The sequence below is a fragment of the Podarcis pityusensis genome, assembly GCF_964106645.2.
Source record: "Podarcis pityusensis genome assembly, chromosome: 5".
Classification (NCBI taxonomy): Eukaryota; Metazoa; Chordata; class Lepidosauria; order Squamata; family Lacertidae; genus Podarcis; species Podarcis pityusensis.
Window position 1 is genome coordinate 51,653,248 of NC_138032.1, and position 18,527 is coordinate 51,671,774.

The following is an 18,527-nucleotide window of genomic DNA, read 5'->3' on the forward strand; positions in this document are numbered from 1 at the left end:
AACAAATTGTGCATAAATATTCTTAATATGCCCATTTCTTACAGAATATTATTGTTGGCATGGAACGGAAGCCCTGGGCTAGGATTATCAACTGAAGGAGTCTTGTGCCTTTAGGGCCATGTTTCATTTTTTAAAATATGTATCTAATGCTACTGTTTTGTTATTACAGGAATATTTCCTTCCAAGCCATGTTCTTGTAGACCTAGCCTCTAACTCATAGTGATGTTTATGTAGACGAAGATAACCCTACTGGGAAATAGGGCTTTAAATGTCTGTGATCCCCAGTGAATACATATCTGTGAGCTCACCAAAAGCTGCAGTGAGCCATCCATATAGATCTCATTATATGATGACGTGCAAAGGTTAAAAGCGAAGAAAATTCTTCCAGAAAGGATTCCACTGGTGAAAATTAATAGCATAGCAATGCCTGTTTACGTTAGTTAGCAGAACTTTTGGACTTAATTATAGCAAGGAAGGAGAACCTAAAGGGCATGTTTTAGGCCACGGTGCTTCCGACGGTAGAGTTGTTCCTCTCTTTATCAAGCTAGCTTGTCACATACAGTGGTACCTCTGGTTACGAACTTAATTCGTTCCGGAGGTCCATTCGTAACCTGAAACCATTCTTAACCTGAGGTACCACTTTAGCGAATGGGGCCTCCTGCTGCCACCGCGTCGCCAGCTCACGATTTCTGTTCTCATCCTGGGGCAAAGTTCTTAACCCAAGGTACTACTTCCAGGTTAGCGGAGTCTGTAACCCAAAGTGTTTGTAACCTGAGGTGTTTGTAACACGAGGTACCACTGTACCCACCTTTTCAGTAAAACCTTTCTGGGACCTTATGCCAAGACAGACCACTTGGTCCATCTAGCTCAGGGCTGTTTACACCAGGCATAGGCAAACTCAGCCCTCCAGATGTTTTGGGACTACAACTCCCATCATCCCTGACCACCGGTCCTGTCAGCTAGGGATAATGGGAGTTGTAGTCCCAAAACATCTGGAGGGCCAAGTTTGCCTATGCCTGATCTACACCAAGAGTAGTCAACCTTTTTACACCTACCGCCCACTAATGCATCTTTCTTGATGGTAAAATTTCCTTACCACCCACCAGTGCTCGATGGCAGGAGGATTCAGCTTGTGCTGTAGAACCCCCTACCGCCCACCTAGAATCCTGACAAGCCCACTAGTGGGCAGTAGGGACCAGGTTGACAACCCCCTGGTCTACGCTGATGGGCAGTGACTCTCTGCAGTTTCAGTCAGGAGTCATTTCCAGCCCTACCTAGAGAGACCAGGTATTGAACCTGCAATCTTTTCCATGCAAACCATGTGCTCTACTACTGAGCTACAGCTATCCCTCACCATCTCTGGACCTCTGTACTTTCCTGATTCTCTTCCCCACTGCACATTTACCAACCCTGAGCATCACCGCCTCATCCTTAATGTAGACTAGGAGAACTCTGGATAGGGACTTCTTCTGTTCTCTGCAGACTATTCTGCTAGTAATAAAGAAATGTTAAGCAACAGAAGAAGGATTCCGCTTTCTCTTCTGGTTCTTTGCAAGGTCAGGCTCAACTGGATGAGAGGACTGTGTGCATAGCTTTCTTAAAGGGAGGCTTTCCCTCACACAAAATATCAGGTGTGGACCCGCCAATCCAGAATGTGGTCGCAGTCGGGGGTGGAGGGCAAAGGGTTAATATTCCCCATGCCAGGGCCTTAATTTGGACTCAAGGTCCCATGCCTGCAATTTACTTTTAAAAAGTCATTCCCACAATTGCTGGTTGCATGAACGGCAGCACATCTGGTACGACAATGCAGAACACTCCTACCCCACCCCCACCCCTCCCAGCAGGACCAGCAGCAGCTGGTGAATCCAGAGGACAGGAGAAAACTTTTTGACACTGGTGGAAACAGAGTGCGACACTGCTGTCCAATCTTCGCCCTTGCATTGCCAATGGATGCTATGGCAGAATGAAACAAGTTGTCTGGGAAAGTCATAAAATCTTCCCTGAAGGTGTATTCCCCCCCCCTTCTTTTTTTTTTTTTTTTTTTTTTTTTGGAACGGGAGAGTGAATGTGCATCTGTCAGGAATTATTTAGGTCTAACGAATCGGGCTAGTGCAGTGGAATGGATTACTGACCCTTGAATTTCCCTCCAGCTTAATGATTCCATGATTTTGGTTGGCTTCGCGATTTCTCATTTGCCTACTGTCAGTGCACAGTAAGCTTCACACTCGATTATCTGTCTGCGTGACTCACTTCATTGATTTATGCTGTTGCTGTATTAACAACTAAAGACAAGGAAGCATTTTTAAATTTTTTAAAAAAAGATCTGGAAAGGAAATATCAGAAAAAGGATTGATATACACCAGGAGGAAAAGCAGCCCATTTTTAAACTGAAAAGAGCAGGGCTATAACTTTGAGATTTCTCAAGAGCACTGCAGATAGAAATGTCATTTCCTGTACATAAATATTATATTGCTAATGATTCTAATAATGTCAATATTGTCTTTAAAATACCCTCTACACTACCAGTCATCACGCAGCTTGTATGTTACAGTTTAAATGTGAAGCTTCACATTTGATAAAGATGTGAAGGTTTAACACGCTCATGAGATTGTCTCCCCCAAATGTTCTTGTTACAAAGCCGAAAGAGAAGAAGCCGCTGGATCTGCTGACTGGATCGGACTGATTTCATTTTACTAACTTCCTGAGCCTGCAACTATCAGTTTGCAGTACAGCAGTACAGGTAGTGCAAGACAATAAAATGCCCATTGCCCCAAACTACCCAGCTATTCTGAACTCTTTTTTCAGTGAAATACATTTCATATTTCCAAGGCCCAGTAATGGAATTCTTTCTTTGCCTGGCACTCACATCACAATCCTTGAGTTAGCCTGGATATTACATTCACCACCCCAACCTCCCAGCAGTTCCACTGCCAACCATTTGATGACCTTCCCACAGGGTTTTCTTAAGCTAATGTTTTGAAGTGGCGAAAATGCTGCTCAGGCGAGGCACCTCAGACCCTAGGGTCAAATGCTGCCCTACAGGATTCTCTATCTGGTCCACACGCCATGGACCCTTCTAAACCACACACCTATGCCCTGGGCAAATTTGGTTTTCTGGCTAGAATGTGTCCTTAAACTAAGGTAACTGCTCTTGCTTATCTGAATGGAGGATGGAGAGGTGTGTGTCAGTGTAGAATCCTCTGCTTTTGGCTAGAATGCTGCCTCCTGCATAAAAGGTAAGAGTAGCCTCTCTTGCCCTGCACACCGTTCCTTCTGGCCCTGCCCCACACTGGAAAGAGGTCCCTGGGAGGAACGCAGCCCTTGCACAGAAAAGAGCTCCTCACCCTTGGTGTATACGCACAGGCCCTGCACTCACTATGCACATAAGGCTGCACTGGTGACATTTACCTCATTACATGAATGCATTCTGGTTCCTTGGTGAAGCTGTAGGCGTAGCCGCTGGATGTCGTGCCAAAATCTATAGCCACAACAACAGGATAGGACTGCTCCTCTGCGTCATTTGCATCAGAGTCCTTCTGTCAAAAGAACAGAAATATATTTGCTGTTATGTGATTTCAAGAAAGGGCTGCAAGCTCTATTTAAATGCCAAGCACGACACTAATAATCTCCTCTGGAGTGACAGAAATTGGCAATCCCCAAATACCATCAGGCCCCAGATGCTAGCTGGAATGGGAATTTAGCACATCACTAAGCCAATACTTAATTTTTGTGACTGTGATGCTGCCTCAGAAGAATGATGGCTGCACTCAAAATTCTTTGTACGTTCTGCAAGCTAAATGGGTCAGCCACTGATTTCAGGAAAGAGTGAGAAAAACACAACAGCAAGCTCCAGCTTCACAATGGCGTGTAGTTATTAAATCAATGTACTTTTAACGTATAAGGTAACTCACTTCAAATCAGAACCTGCCATGAGTGGGGGAAATGTTTATCTTCTTTACCTCCTCCTAAGAGCCTGTAGACATTACTCAGAGAGAAGGACCTTGGGATCAGTCTTTAGGGGATGTGATCTGGATTCTGAATGGGAATAGGAATTGCCTTCAGGATCAGTCCCAGATGTGCCCTTACTTCTCTGGCCTACAGAGACTGTGCTGCCTTTCTCTGTCTCCACCTCAGGTGCCCCTGTTCTGTCAGAGCCACCAACTACTAAAGCAGGCTGGGTCCATTTAAATAAAAAGGGCTCCTCCCAGGCAAGACTTCTACTAAAAGCTCAGTCTGGGGTTGGCTGCTGCTGAAGAAACATCTGTTCTTATGGAGTCTCTAGCTTGAATGAAATTTCATTTGAGAAATGAACTTTCATAGAGAAAAAAGGGCGTTGAAATAACTGTGAAGTTATAATACAAAGCATGAAGCATAATTCTCACTCACCATCACAATAAAAACTGTAAATGATCGTTAACTAAGCCACACGAAATGTCAAAATAGGGCTCTCTGTGGAAGATTAAGCCTGACTTTGTGAAATTTTGCAAGCTCAGAACATTCTTGGCCTTGTCATGCAACGCTATCACTCAGTCTAGAACATTACCACATTGGTCTGCTATTCCAGGCCTTGATAGACTGAAGGTCAGTGCTGCTGACACAAACTATTTTCATCCTCGGCTTCAGGACAGTAGCAAAAAGGATCTATCCCAAAAGTTCTCCCCTGCCTGCAGCAAATTCAACCTTTGTTTATTTATACATTTCGTACATTTACACTATTCTTTCCCTCCCAATTTTTCACCTTACAGCAACCTTGCAAGGGAGGCTAGACTGAGAGACTGACTGGCCCAAGGTAACCCAGTTACTATAATGCTATCATTTTAGTCTGTAACCCACCTTGTGATTTTTTTATATGAAAGTGTGGTTTATAGATATATTTTTTTTAAAAGAAATAAAATAAACTCTTAGCCATGGATGGGGAGAAAATAATACCAGTAATATATAGGCTACATTTCTCACCGCAATGTGGGATGGGGACAGAGGTGTTATCCCTGGGTCTCCCAGACTTCTAGCTGGAGATGCATAGGCAGCTGTTGAAGTGATATCTGAAAAAAATATGAGGAGCCTTTTAGTCAGCTGAATGTTCTTCAGAGCAGATAAACAAGTGAAAAAGACGCATGTTAGTTCATGACACGAACTTTGTCAAATGTGACAAAAACAGTCACAGAAATAAAGACATCAGTGCTATGTTACTTGTCTCTGTTATTAATGACATAATTATTTAAATTTGACAATTAAATTACATTCTTCTAATAACAAATGAACTGAAACTAATTCATTTTGACTGGTCTTCAAAGGCAGCTAAGCATATGGCCAATGATTCAGAGAGTGAAATGCAAATGGCAGCAGAGATGGAAGCTCTTTCTGGAAACTTCTTGCATGCAGTTGCATGCTGCACCAGTGTGGTGTAGTGGTTAGAGTCCTGGACTTGGACTTTACCTTGACCTGACACTTGTCTATTTTGGAATGTCTTGCATGCCTCATCCCTCTTTTCCAGCTCAGAGGGAGTTAAGTAGAGAAACTGGAGTTGGATCACAGGTTATCTGACTGATCTTTTATAACTGTGAAGAACCATCTTCAGGATACAGTGGTACCTCGGGTTACTTACGCTTCAGGTTACAGATCTGCCAGAAATAGTACCTCAGGTTAAGAACTTTGCTTCAGAACAGAACAGAAATCGTGCTCTGGCGGTGCGGCAGCAGCAGGAGGCCCCATTAACTAAAGTGGTGCTTCAGGTTAAGAACAGTTTCAGGTTAAGAACAGACCTCGGGTTAAGTTCTTAACCCGAGGTACCACTGTATAATAATATTTTTGTAGGTAATTTAAGAACTGCACTAGTTGGAGAGTGGTGATGTCATGCAACCAAGATGGTTGTTTAATTTTTTCTCTCCCCAAACCCTGACAAACAAATGGCAAAAATCAACATTGTTTCACCTTGAAAAAAAGTCCTGACTTTAAATGAAGTATATTGGATATGACTCGGGGATCCCAACTTGCAAGGAAGAAATCTGAGGAACCATTTTGAAGCTTGGAATCCCATCTTGACAGGTAACGGGGAAACTGACACATCCATGCTTAACACGGTACCAAAGAACCCTAAAGGCAGAAAACTTGATCTGGACATGATGAAGGGAATTAACTCTGCTTTGACATGTAGAAAGATGGGTCTAAGGCATTATTACCTCTTTGAAAAGAACTGCATTGGTTTCTTACAAGACTTCTCTCCTAATATTTGGATCTAAACATGGAACGTATAACTGGATTAGATGGATATGTTTGCCACATGGTTATAGATCCCAGGTTTCTTTTACTTTCAGAAATACAAGCTGGGGCAGCAGGCATCAGAATCAGGCTGAAATAGCAGTGCATAGGGAGCGTCCATTTACCTGCTGACCATGCTGCTAATAGCCCTGAAATGATGTTGTTTCCTGCAATGGCATCTCCAGGGAAACAGTAATTCTGGGAGGGAATGGGGCAGGGGGGAATGGCTTGAGAGGAAAGCATCAGTCCCCTCTCCCTGCATGACATGGATTGTGAGAAGTGACACAGCTGCTATTTCTAAAAGAAAAAAACTGCCCAGATAGGCAACAACGTGGCAATTCTGTATTTCTTTTGGCGCATATCACACATTGCAAAGCCACACGCGATTGAACATGACTCAGTTCATGGACTATGATGCACTGATGCTCCGACTATGACAATTTCACAAATATTGAAACCTGTGTGAAAAACATGATGTTTGCCATGTGCCTGTTACTACTTTATTTTTAACACCTCTCAAGAAGGAAGAGGTTGATTTGTATTCCAGTGTAGCTTAATTTAGCTAATATTGCACCTTTCTTCTCTGGGGTTTCCATGGACACCACAGTGGAGCACACATCCTGTAATCAAAACAGTGGGGGGTACTGCTTAAAGCTTGCACTGCCGTAAGAGGCTTTTGCATCCAAGAAACAAGCAGCCAGGACAGCATTTCCCCTTTCCCTGCTTTTGCCTCATCAAGTCCTCAGTAGCCTAGACAGTGAAATCTAAAGGTCATTATTTATTTGGGAGTTTTCATATGTGGTCAAAAAGCATTTAGTTTCTTCCAGTGCATCAATGCAGTCAGGCTGATCTTAACAAAACCGTATTTCTTCATCTTATTTTTATGGCATTCTTCATTTGCAGAGCTTTGAAACTTGCTTCCTAGAAGCAATCTCAGGATTGTTGTCATCCAGGTTGGAGATCCAATGTACAGTTGGAAAAAAGCAAGTCCCACTGAATAAACGTGGGGGTTAGAATCACCCTGTATAGGTTCACATGGTTAAATCTCCTGCTCCTTCTGTGCAAAGATGATGGCGCACAGTAATGTGAACACAAAGCAGAAAGGACCGCTTCAGCCCATGGCTGAAAGCCTCCTCAGATATTCCACCATCTTCTAAGACAAGAACAGGGAAGGTTGGTGTTGCTGAACTCCAACTCACATTAGCCCCAGCCACCATGGGCCACTGCTCTGGGATGATGGGAGCTATAATCCAGAAACATCTGAAAGACCACTGGCACCCCATCCCTGCTATAAGAACTACCCACTCTTTGTGGCTATTCCATCATCCTGCAAGAAGTGAAGACCGATGTTGCCCTCCAGGACATGAATGATCCATCCTACTTTCTTACAGATGCAAGCTCAGAAGCTGGAGATCCTCTGCAGCTGCTGGCACCGGCAGTGCTCTTTCATTTTAGGGATTTAAAAGTCACAAATTGCTGCTAAAGCAACTTGCATTGGGTTTGTTCTCGGTCTTTAATCCCTCTTTCCTCCTAATTTTTATAGCACTACCTGTATCATCAGAACTGCTGCATCATGAACAATGGCAGAACCATTGGCTTGTGTCATTCCAAAATGAGAGGAGGAAATGCTTCTACATACTATTGGGAATAGTAAATGTTATGAGCAGACCATCTTTGTCAGGAAAACCGCATGAACAGATCTTACCCAGAGAAATAGCTCAAAACCACAAACTCCAATTTGATGAAAGCTTCGGAAAAATAGTCACACTTGAAAACAGAGGTCAATAAAGACACTTTACAGCACAATCCTATACAGTGGTACCTCTGGTTATGAACTTAATTCGTTCTGGAGGTCCGTTCTTAACCTGAAACCGTTCTTAACCTGAGGTACCACTTTAGCTAATGGGGCCTCCTGCTGCTGCCGCCACAATTTCTGTTCTCATCCTGAGGTAAAGTTCTTAACCCGAGGTACTATTTCCGGGTTAGTGGAGTCTGTAATCCGAACTGATTGTAACCTGAGGTGTTTGTAACCTGAGGTACCACTGTATACATATGTCTACTGAGAAATATGACCCACTGAGTTCAATCAGGCTTTCTCCCAGTAAGTGTATACAATACAGGATTACAACTTCAGAGAAGAGATGGCGGCTTTAAAGATGCAATTCTATGCATACTTCCCTGGGAATAAGCCCCACGGAACACATTGAGAGTTCCTTCTGAGTAATTATGCAAAGGCTCAGCCTGCAAAAGTGTTACAATGTTTCCTAATGGTAATTGCTGTAACCGCCGCCCTAGATTTAGATGCCCCTGGGGTGAAATGTGCTTTCCATACCAATGCAACTTGAATCAGCCTTTTTTGGACTGTCTTCATAGTGATTCGGGAGATTCCTTGCATAAAGAATGGGCATCTCTACTCTCTTAATTGGATTACCCCAGTTCAGAACCTGACCGCTTCAATCTGCAGGACCTGCACTTTTACAAGTGCCATATAATGTCCTGAAAAGATGGAGGTACTGTGGGTGGATCAGGTTCCTAGTCCGGGGAGTCTTTCCCCTTCAGTAATTGAGAAGTGGGCGACCTCAACCACCTGTCAAAGTGGTCTGCTGGGCTTGGGAGGGGTCTGGATCCAACCCACCAGTCAGATCCAGTTCCTCACCCTTGCACTAGAAGCACCCATCGCAGGCAAGGGGTGCATTGATGCCATCAACCTATGCTGCCACAGCTGCCTCTGCCTCCCTTGCAACACTCTCACAGCAAGAACATGGGCATTTCTCCCTTTAGATGCTCCTAAGCAGTGGTAGCCCCATATTTCCTTTCTGCCCATTGCACCAGTTATTATCAATTGTTATTACCAGTTATGGATAATTATCTAGCATGCTCTTGAAAGTAAGGTAAAGGTAAAGGTACCCCTGCCCGTACGGGCCAGTCGTGTCTGACTCTAGGGTTGTGCGCCCATCTCACTTAAGAGGCCGGGGGCCAGCGCTGTCCGGAGACACTTCCGGGTCACGTGGCCAGCGTGACGAAGCTGCTCTGGCGAGCCAGCACCAGCGCAGCACACGGAAACGCCGTTTACCTTCCCGCTATAACGCGGTAGCTATTTATCTACTTGCACTTAAGGGTGCTTTCGAACTGCTAGGTGGGCAGGAGCTGGGACCGAAAGACGGGAGCTCACCCCGCCGCGGGGATTCGAACCGCTGACCATGCGATCGGCAAGTCCTAGCACTGAGGTTTTACCCACAGCGCCACCCGCGTCCCTGCTCTTGAAAGTAAGACCCACCAAATTATGTAGTACTTAACTCCTGGAGATTTGAATAGGATTGATTAGATGTACACAGACCAAATAAGAAATAAAGCTTTGTTAATAAAGCACTGTAGTTCTACTGGGTCTTAAATGAAAAGGTTTCGGTTCCTTTAAAACCTTTCTTTGTAAAAGCATTTAATTAAATGTAATAAACAATGATTCACTTCCTACAGTGTCAATTTCATATTTGGAACATACAGATATGCATTATGAGACTTGATGCGCAAATACAAGATCTGTGCTTGAATACTGGAATACTTCTGTTGCAACCTTAGGATAGAGGAACTCTATGCTACTTTCTAGCTCAGGGATGTTTTGTTGACATATCCAGGGCAAATGCTAGAACAGCATCTCTTCCAGCGGTGCCTCACTTGCTTCCAGTGGTGGACATTGTACTGGGCCATCACCGTCATCTGGTCCGTCACAGCTGCTGTTTACCATGGGGGGGGGGGCAAGGTGAACACAGTGCAAATTCACTGGCAGGAGCTCCAGATTGGATCCACAGGTGCGTTTGGACACCAACCTTTCCCCTCTTCCAGGCAGTAAGCAACAGCAATGCCACCAGGTGTCAGGTGACAGCAGCATCCTACCAACCAACCCACCCACCCACTACTGTTTCATAATACCAATTCATCATGCCACTTCCACCTCTTAATCTGTTGCTGAACTCCAGCTCCTATTACCCCTGCCCATTGGCAATACTTGCTGGGGCTGATGGGAGTTGTAGTTCAGCAACATCAGGAGGGCCAAAGGTTGCTCTTAGTCCTGCTGGCCTACTGTGAGTTCTGATAGGATCTCACCAGAGCCTTCTATCCTAGTTCCCAGTGGAAAGGGGTGCCCCCAGAGTGGCCCACAAGCAGTAATTCAAGCTTCTATTTAGACTCTGGGGAAATAATGGGAAGGGAGCTTTATCTGTGGATGAGATCCTGCCCCTCAGTCTTTGACACCACAGTTAATATCAATGGAACTGACAGTATATTGGAACAGAGGTGCTACTTCTCACAGGAAGTTCTGCCACTTTGTTCCAGCAGGAGAGCATCTTCTCCCATCACCCAGCAGGGCTCCTGTGCTTGGAAGCAGGAAAGGGGAAACTGTGGCCCTCCAAATGTTGTTAGGCTCCAACTCCCATCAGCCCCTGCCAGTAGACACAACGATCAGGGAAGATGGGCACTTGAATCTAACAACAGCTGCTGGGCAACAAGTTCCCCAACTCTGCCTTTACAAAAAAAACAATTCAAAGTTTCTGCAAGCTACTAATTGCTTTTTTTCACTTGTACAAGGCAAACTCCTTTTCTGTGCTGCGACTTCAGAGATCCACTGCAGCTGATGTCCTTGAATCTCACTCCCACAGAAGACCACCCAATAAGCATCGCACAACACTTTCCAGTGTTTCTGGAGAGGGCAGACCAAACAGGTTTTCCCTAGGTTTCTTTGGTTTGTTTGTCTTTTTCTTTTTTACAGTCTGGACCTCTATATTTGTAAGCGCTATGTTTCAGCTAAAAGATCTGCTAAACAGACACCATTCAAGCCAAATGCATTGCACTTCTTTGGGTTGGTGGTATCTAAAGCTTCAGGGGATCAACTCTGCTGTCTGTCTGAGGCTTATGCTCAAAAGACCGCAGTGCTGTAGGACCTGGAACCATAAAAATAATTAATAGCAGATGCCTGCTGCAATCTTTTACTGCTTGAGTTTGATTTAGGCAGTTTTGTCTTCGTAGCAAAGTTTTTACTACAATCAAATTTCATCACCATTAGTTCTGCCATGTAACAGTTTCAGAATGCAACATCATTATTTACATTTTTTTTAAACAACAACACTGTTGTTCACTATGTATATCAGTGAATAAACCAGACGTCAGCATTGCATATATGACAAATGGGTACTCTACTTGAATCAAGTTCTTGAATACCATAGAAGCCTTCCTACTTGGCTTTCTTTTAGCATCAGTTTATACCAGATTCAACAATCATGTGGGGGGAAATATGTGACATCCATCATATGACAGCTGAGTAAACCAGCTTTTCCACTTTTCTCATTTCTCCAGTGCCATTTCTCTCTAATGCTTTGAACATGTTCAGCCAAAAAAGAGCAATTTCCAAATTGATATTTGGGAGACAGATTTAAAAGAGCAACACTCTTTTAAATTTGCGGGAAGTAAATAGATATTATTAGCTTCCAGCACTCTTCACTATCAGCAAATAAAAACCAACTATCTTAAAGATTGTCCCCCCCCCCCCCACTTTTCACAATTCCACTTTCCGTAAATGATGTCCTTTCCTCCCTGCTTCAAGTGCCCTGCATTTAAATAACTTGATTATGCACCACTTCCTTGCAGGCTGCATACAGATGAAGCGGCTTTGAGATTTAAGTCTCTCTTTACACTGTCACCACAATGTAAACGGGTACAAATTTAAGGACTCAAAGACAAAGGATTTCCCATTTTCTATGAAACTCACAACCACGAAGCAAATTACACAGGTTAAAGCGTCACTATTACCTGCTTGTGTTTTATCAGTCCAGCCAGCCCATCAGATACATCAGAAATCAAGAAGCACTGGTTTCTTCTGAGAAACCCTCAAGCAGCCCACAATTCTTCACCAGCCACACCTACACCACAGAATCTTGAGAAAACAGGGCCAGGCCTAGGGTTGTCCAATTGCCCATTATGCCCACCCCCATTTTAGTCTCTTCTCCTTGATCTATTAAATAATATACATGCATATACTACTTAATTATTTGCACTTCTCAGTGGTGTACAGCCCATGGGAAATGGGACAATTAAAACAATAAACCTTTATTGTAAAATGCCTGCTGGAACAAGAAAGTCTTAGTCATGCACCTGAAATTTGACAACGAAGAGGTCTGTCTAATCTCAGTTTGAAGGGAGCTCCACAAACTGGGGAGTCCAAGCAGTTACAAGCTGTGCATCTGAGCCATGGGGGACCATTAACAGAGCCTCCTTCAGTGATGGGGCAGGGACATGAGGGGCCAGGTTGGCAGGTAGAGCAAGGGAAAGGGGGCGCAATACGGATAACCCCTTAGAAAGGAATGCACACCACCAACCATATGCAAGTTGCAAAATGGGGGCAGTGACATTTTCACCCAGAAATTATACTAGCCGAATTGCCGTTTGGACCAGTGTTGAAAAAAAATGGAGCTGAAATAATACTAAGTGGGGGTGTATGCTCTACTTTCTACTTGGTTTAGGTTTACATCGGGAAAACCTGTAGCCCTCGGGATGCAGGCCGTTGGCCATGCAGGCTGGGGCTGAAGGGAGCTGCAATCTTGGAATTGTACAGTTGGAAGGGACCCCAGTGGTCATCTAGCAGGAAACTATTGCCCAACATGACCCTGAGATTAAGAGTCTCACGCTCTACCCACTGAGCTATCTACAACATCAGGTGGGTCACAGCTTCCGGCCACCCATACCGTGGAAATGCAAGGCAGAGCACCCAATGAAGCCATCCTAAGAGTCCCCTTGCGGACCAGCTCTTTGTAACCTCACAGAGGCTGCGCAAAGTGCAGTGTCACTGTGCTGAATGGCATGCCCTCTTATAAGCAGTGGCGTAGGGTGGGGGGTGCAGGCCGCACCGGGCGCAACATCTGGGGGTTAGGGTTAGGGGGCGCAAATCCACGGGTTAGGGGGCGCAAATTACTTGCCTTGCCCCGGGTGCTGACAACCCACGCTATGCCACTGCTTATAAGTAAGGAATAAGTGAGGAATAGGGGGAAAGCAGGGCCCGGCAGTGAAGGAGAAAGAACCGGCCACTGCAGCTAAGCGAGGCTGTCGGCGATTTGGGTGGTGCGACTCTAGTGTCCGATTCCCAAAGAGAAAAAAAAGCCTGCAAAAGGAACCGCTGGAAGAATGAGGTTTCCCACCCATCCGCTTCCAATCCCTGTTCGCCATGATCTCAGTCGCTTCTGTCTGCTCCCTCACATATCCTTCCTGAATCCTGAGAATTAGAAGCCCCTCCCGCTTTTTTTTTTTTTTCCTGGAAAAGATCCGCAAGAGGCAGAGGAGCAAGGAAGGGAGCTGGCCATCGCAGCTTCTGGGAAATTTTCGCTGCACTGCCAGCCTGGGCGATCTCTGGCTCAGTGCCCCGCCCAGCCGCAGAGCACATGCGGAGAGGTGGGGCGCACCCCCTCCTTGCAGCCTGGCCGGAGAGAGAGAGAAAGAGAAACGCCGCGGAGGCGGGGGACGTGCCCGCCTCGGATTCCTCCGCATTGTTTTTTCACCTGGATCTTATAGCCGGCCGCTTCGCCTCCCCATCTGGCGCAATCGGTTCCCCCCGAAGCCCCACGTGACGGCAGGCCGGCTTTTGCAGAAACGGGGCGGAGGCACTTTGCAAGTATAGTAACTCCTGCTCTCTTCTGTGAGCGCAACTTGCAAGGAAGAGAAGTGGGGCTGGGTGGGGGAACTAAGCGTGGGAGTAGGGAGAAAAAGCACCTCTCCAAAAAAATCATTATTAGCCTCAGGCATCCCCCCCCCCGCCCAAGATCACCTCCTCAAGGATCTTGCCCCCGCCCACTTCCTACTGCTTAGACGGTCCCGGAGGCTCAGGATAGTGGAGTCAAGTCATGGGCTGTTAACTGGACTTGCACACCGAGGCGTCTCCAGACGTACGCGCAGCAGCCGCGCAAATATAAAAGGCTGCCTGCGACCATCCTCTGCCCTACGTGTGCCGCGTTGCAAATTCATAGGTAGGTGTTGATTACTGTGCAAGGTCTGTTCACGAATGAAGGGAAGTCCTGCCTTAAGGATGCCTTTTGCGCAAAAGCAAATCCTAAAGCAACATTTACACGTCGACTCCTGTAGTATGCACCTTCCTGCCGCCATATGACTCGTACACAAAACGTTGCCACATCCCACGTGTGCATAAACTCGTGCATGCATGCATGTGGGTGCATTGCGTTTTCTGCACATACCCTCCAGATATGCAGCTCAGGCTGCTGACACAGCGGCGTCCAAGCAATACCTGCCTCTGGGAGGGACTGCGCATCCATTACCCAGAGACTCGGCTTCATTTCTGAATCTAGACGGTCTCCTGCAAGAACCACCCAAGATCCAGCGCTATTGATAGTTTCCTTGATGGGGCGGAGAGAAACCGCGACGCCGGCATCCGGCTCCCACGATGTAGCCGGGGGTCGATCGCGGCCCTCAGCCCCCCTCCTGCCTCCGGCCCCGCTCCCTCGTACCCCACGAGCCCAGACCCTCAGCGCCTTCCCATCTGGGGCTCCCCCCCCTCCCGCATCGCCTACGACGCGCATTTTGGAGAGGTGCGCTTTTCCCGAAGGCAAGCCCCCTCCACGCGAGGCGCGCTGCCCACCCTCCCCGCAAGCCCCATTACCTGCCGTGACGCCTTCCGTCCCCGCCATGGCTGGAGGCGTTCACTGCGCCCTCGGCTCCGTCCTTCAGCCTCGCCAGGCGTGTTCAGCCGCCAGGGACCGAGCTCGTCGCTCGCTTCACTCGGCAGCCGGAGCCATTGGGAGCGCGGGCGAGGTGGCTGCGCTGCAGTCGCTCCCTTCCCAGTTCTGCAGGCGAGCGGCGACGCCAAGGCTTCTGTCTGCTCGCGTCTTCGCCTTCCTCCTCCTCCTCCTTCCCCACCCACGGCTGGCTGTGCAGACAGCCAAAGGGACGGGCTTAGCGTTTGACCCCTGTGTCTATGTCTCTTTCTCTGCGAGTGTGTTCACCAGCCTTTTCTTCCCTGCTGCAAGGCTCTGGCTGCTCGGATTTCTGCAGAGCCCCTCCCCTTGGAAGTGAGCGGCCTGTCCCCCCTCCCCTTTGCCACCCCACCTCACGCACCGGCGCGGGAGGGAATCGTGGCAGCAAGTGACAATAGAGATCTCCAAGGAATAGGCTTGGACGAGCCCAAACCAGAATGCTGTCGTTGCCTTAAAAGAATAAAAAATAAGTAACAATTCTTAATTCCAAAGGTTGTCCCTTGGGCTTTTATTTACTTAAATCGCAGCTACAATTAGGATCCCTGTACCTAATGCATCTGACCACTTAAGGCATCTTTCAGACACATTGGTATCTCCATGCGTCTGCCAGACATGAACCGGTTCCAGTCTGCGGGCTTCCTCACATGATCATGGAAGGTGCATCAGAAAGTGTCTTGGAGCCACTGCGGAAAATTAACATAAGAGGGGACGCAGTGTCCATGGCGAGATGTCCCATCGGCCCACTAGGGATGAGATATAGGCTTGTCATGTGGATGGAGAAGCAGCAAAAAATCTGCTTGCTGCCATTCATTAAATGGAAACTGGTTGGATGTGCACTCCTATGCAGTTATACGCACTGAAGGGGTGTGCAGGGTTGAGAGAATTAAGAACAAATAAAACATAAATGGATACAGAGTGGTGACCGTCTTGGTTTCAGGTGTAGCGTTGCTGGTTATGAGTTATGTCCTGAAGACTTTGCATTCCGCATAGTGGAACAGCGGTGGATGTTCCACCGCTGTTCATTTCCTCATGCATCATTTCCTAGGCTAAAAAAATACTTCGTGTTAAAAGCCAATACAGCACATCCTTGCAATGGAAAAATGCATCTTTATTGTGCAAAGGTGTCTTGCTAACCGCTTAACACAACCCTTAGAAGGAGAACTCCCCACAGTTAAGGGGCAAATGACAGGGTTCATGCATCTTACAATGTCTTGTGATCATGTTGTTGTTTTTATATAAAGAATACTGCTTTTCACAGAGGTATACTGTATGATCAAATACAGTAGACAAGGAATCACTGAGGGGAAAGATATTAGGATCTAGTACATGCTTGGTGAGCAAAGCTGTTTATTTGTCATAAATGTTTGCATTCAGAAAAGATGGTTTCATGGATAGGAGGTTACATCTCTTTGGGGGGGGGGGAATCTGTATGTTTGCTGAAAACAGCATTCGGGAAAATGAGTCCCAACTGTGCCAAACTGGCATTTTTATTTTTATTTTAGACAATGAAAAATCTCTCAGAGGGCCATAAAATGCTTTACTAGAACCTAGCATATGATCTTTACATAGCAAAAGAAAGATACATTTGTTTTATCTGCTTGTCCTTTTCATAATCGGCATCAGGGGACAACCAGTGGGCCAGAAGCTCACAGTGCTTGCTTGGAGCAGACAAAATTGTTGGAAAACTGAAAGCTCTGTCCTTAAAAAACACACACAAAAACTCCACAAAAAACAGCATTTTAAAAGGGGGCCGACTGTTGGCGAGGGGTATCTGCAAATGCTCAGAAAGAGATTCTCTCTGAGTTAACCTCAGATATAACTGCTAGGTTTTATATTTCCAAAAACTGAAGATTATCACAGCATCCCTAGGTGTAAACTGAAAGTTGCATAGCACATTGAAGCCAGTGTTGTGTCTTCAGACTACAGCTCCCATCACCCCTCACAATTGGTTATGCTGGCAGAGGCTGATGGGAGTTTGAGTCCAGAAAAGATCTACCTCCCCCTCTCCTTCAGTGAACCCTGCCGCTGAAAACATGGCCTTGGGTCAAGTTAAGCCCTGGGAACAACCATAGCACAAAAGGCTGAAGAGACAAATTTATAGGACAGGAGGCAGAATTGTGAAATGTCTGCACAGATTGTTTATATAGATAAAAAAAGCTTTGGAAATATTTATGTGTTGAACATCAGTGGTCATAAAGGATTTCAGCCTCAGCATTTAAATTAGGCATCAGCTGCTCTGGCAATGGAGACCCTGCAATTCATCATTATGAGAGAAATTCCCAGGGAGATAAGGACAGCAGGCTGTGGAGCTCTGGGTTCCCTTCTCCTCCCCTTCGATACCACACAGCAGAGAATAACATCTGGCCTTTAGCCTGCCACAGTTATATATTTAGAATCTGATGGCAAACTCATAGGAAACAGGAAACCAGGACAACTTTCATTTCATGTTAGAGTTTCCTAACAGCAAAAATAAAAAATTAACAGACCCCTGGATACGTATTACGTTGTTGGCTTTAAAATTAGATATTTGAGAACACCAACAATAAATGTAATAGGAAGTACAACACAGAGACAGGCATCCTTCCCCCCTCCCCCCACTTGAAACAACCCAAAGAGCCACATTAAAATGGAATTTGTTGGATAGAGCCATCTTTCTGAATGTCAAGCACACAAAAGCATTAATCTGTTTCAAGTCAGGTTTCCTAAGTTACAAGCCTGATTGTAGGTGTTGTGAATAAGGCAAAAAGAGTATGGTTGCGTGTGTTGTGAGTGGGTACAGAAATAAAACGTTTTTCTTGGAAGCTTAGCAACTTACTTTTTTTAAGAAGGTATTTATGAAACTAACAGTGATTGGATTTGGTTGAGTTAGCAAATATGGGGAAAGGGCAATCAAATAAAACTCAGGAAGTTAAGTTGAAAATTTTGGAGAAAATACAGACAAGTCGTTGGCTCCAGAAATTTTCTCCTCTGGCATCAGCGCTTAATGACATAGCCTTTCAGGGACTGAGAGAAGCTCTCAGACAAGACATTATGCTGACTTGATAGATATATTGTAGTATAGCAATATTGTACCTACCTCTGTGTTTTGAGCACAGTCCCTGTAAGCAATCTTTCTTGGAGTACTACCAGTTTTGTCCTGGTGTGTCCAGAAACAAGAAGATAGAGCCCCAGAAATCTATCAGCTTCACCTGTGCCATCATGTTTTAACCTGTCAGGTAGTTATGATATTTGTAGAGGCGTGACCCTCACCTTAAGAGACAGCCAGGACTCAGGGGACAGAGAGGAAGAGGAGCTTTGCTGCTCTGGAAGGTACAGAGACACCAATCATAGGCCAGGACACTGAGACCGAGTCTGCCAGTGATGAGCCTCCCAAGTCATAGACCCCTGACCTGGGATCGCTGGTCGCAGTATCTGAGAGCCAGAGCTCTATGTGGGAATGAATGGAGTAGTGTGTGAATTATAGACTCCAAGCCAGAGACCTACCACTTTAAGGTCCTCCACGCCTTGGGGATGGAGTTGAGCCTA

General features: G+C 45.9%; 1 protein-coding gene across 2 annotated transcripts in view; it reads right to left on the reverse strand.

Moving 5' to 3' along the window:
* The window catches only part of HSPA12A (heat shock protein family A (Hsp70) member 12A), a 48,772-nt gene extending 33,423 nt beyond the window's left edge, over positions 1-15,349 (reverse strand). Inside the window, exons 1-3 of one of the 2 annotated variants that reach the window (XM_081005248.1) lie at positions 14,909-15,349; positions 4,957-5,042; positions 3,409-3,533 (exon numbers count right to left, since the gene is read on the reverse strand). In XM_081005248.1, coding sequence (XP_080861374.1) covers positions 3,409-3,533; positions 4,957-5,042; positions 14,909-14,936 — 239 coding nt within the window. In that variant the 5' untranslated portion in view covers positions 14,937-15,349. Of the gene's footprint in view, positions 1-3,408; positions 3,537-4,956; positions 5,043-14,908 lie in introns of both variants that reach the window. The other variant, XM_081005247.1, reaches the window with a different exon arrangement.
* Positions 15,350-18,527: the final 3,178 nt, after the last annotated feature.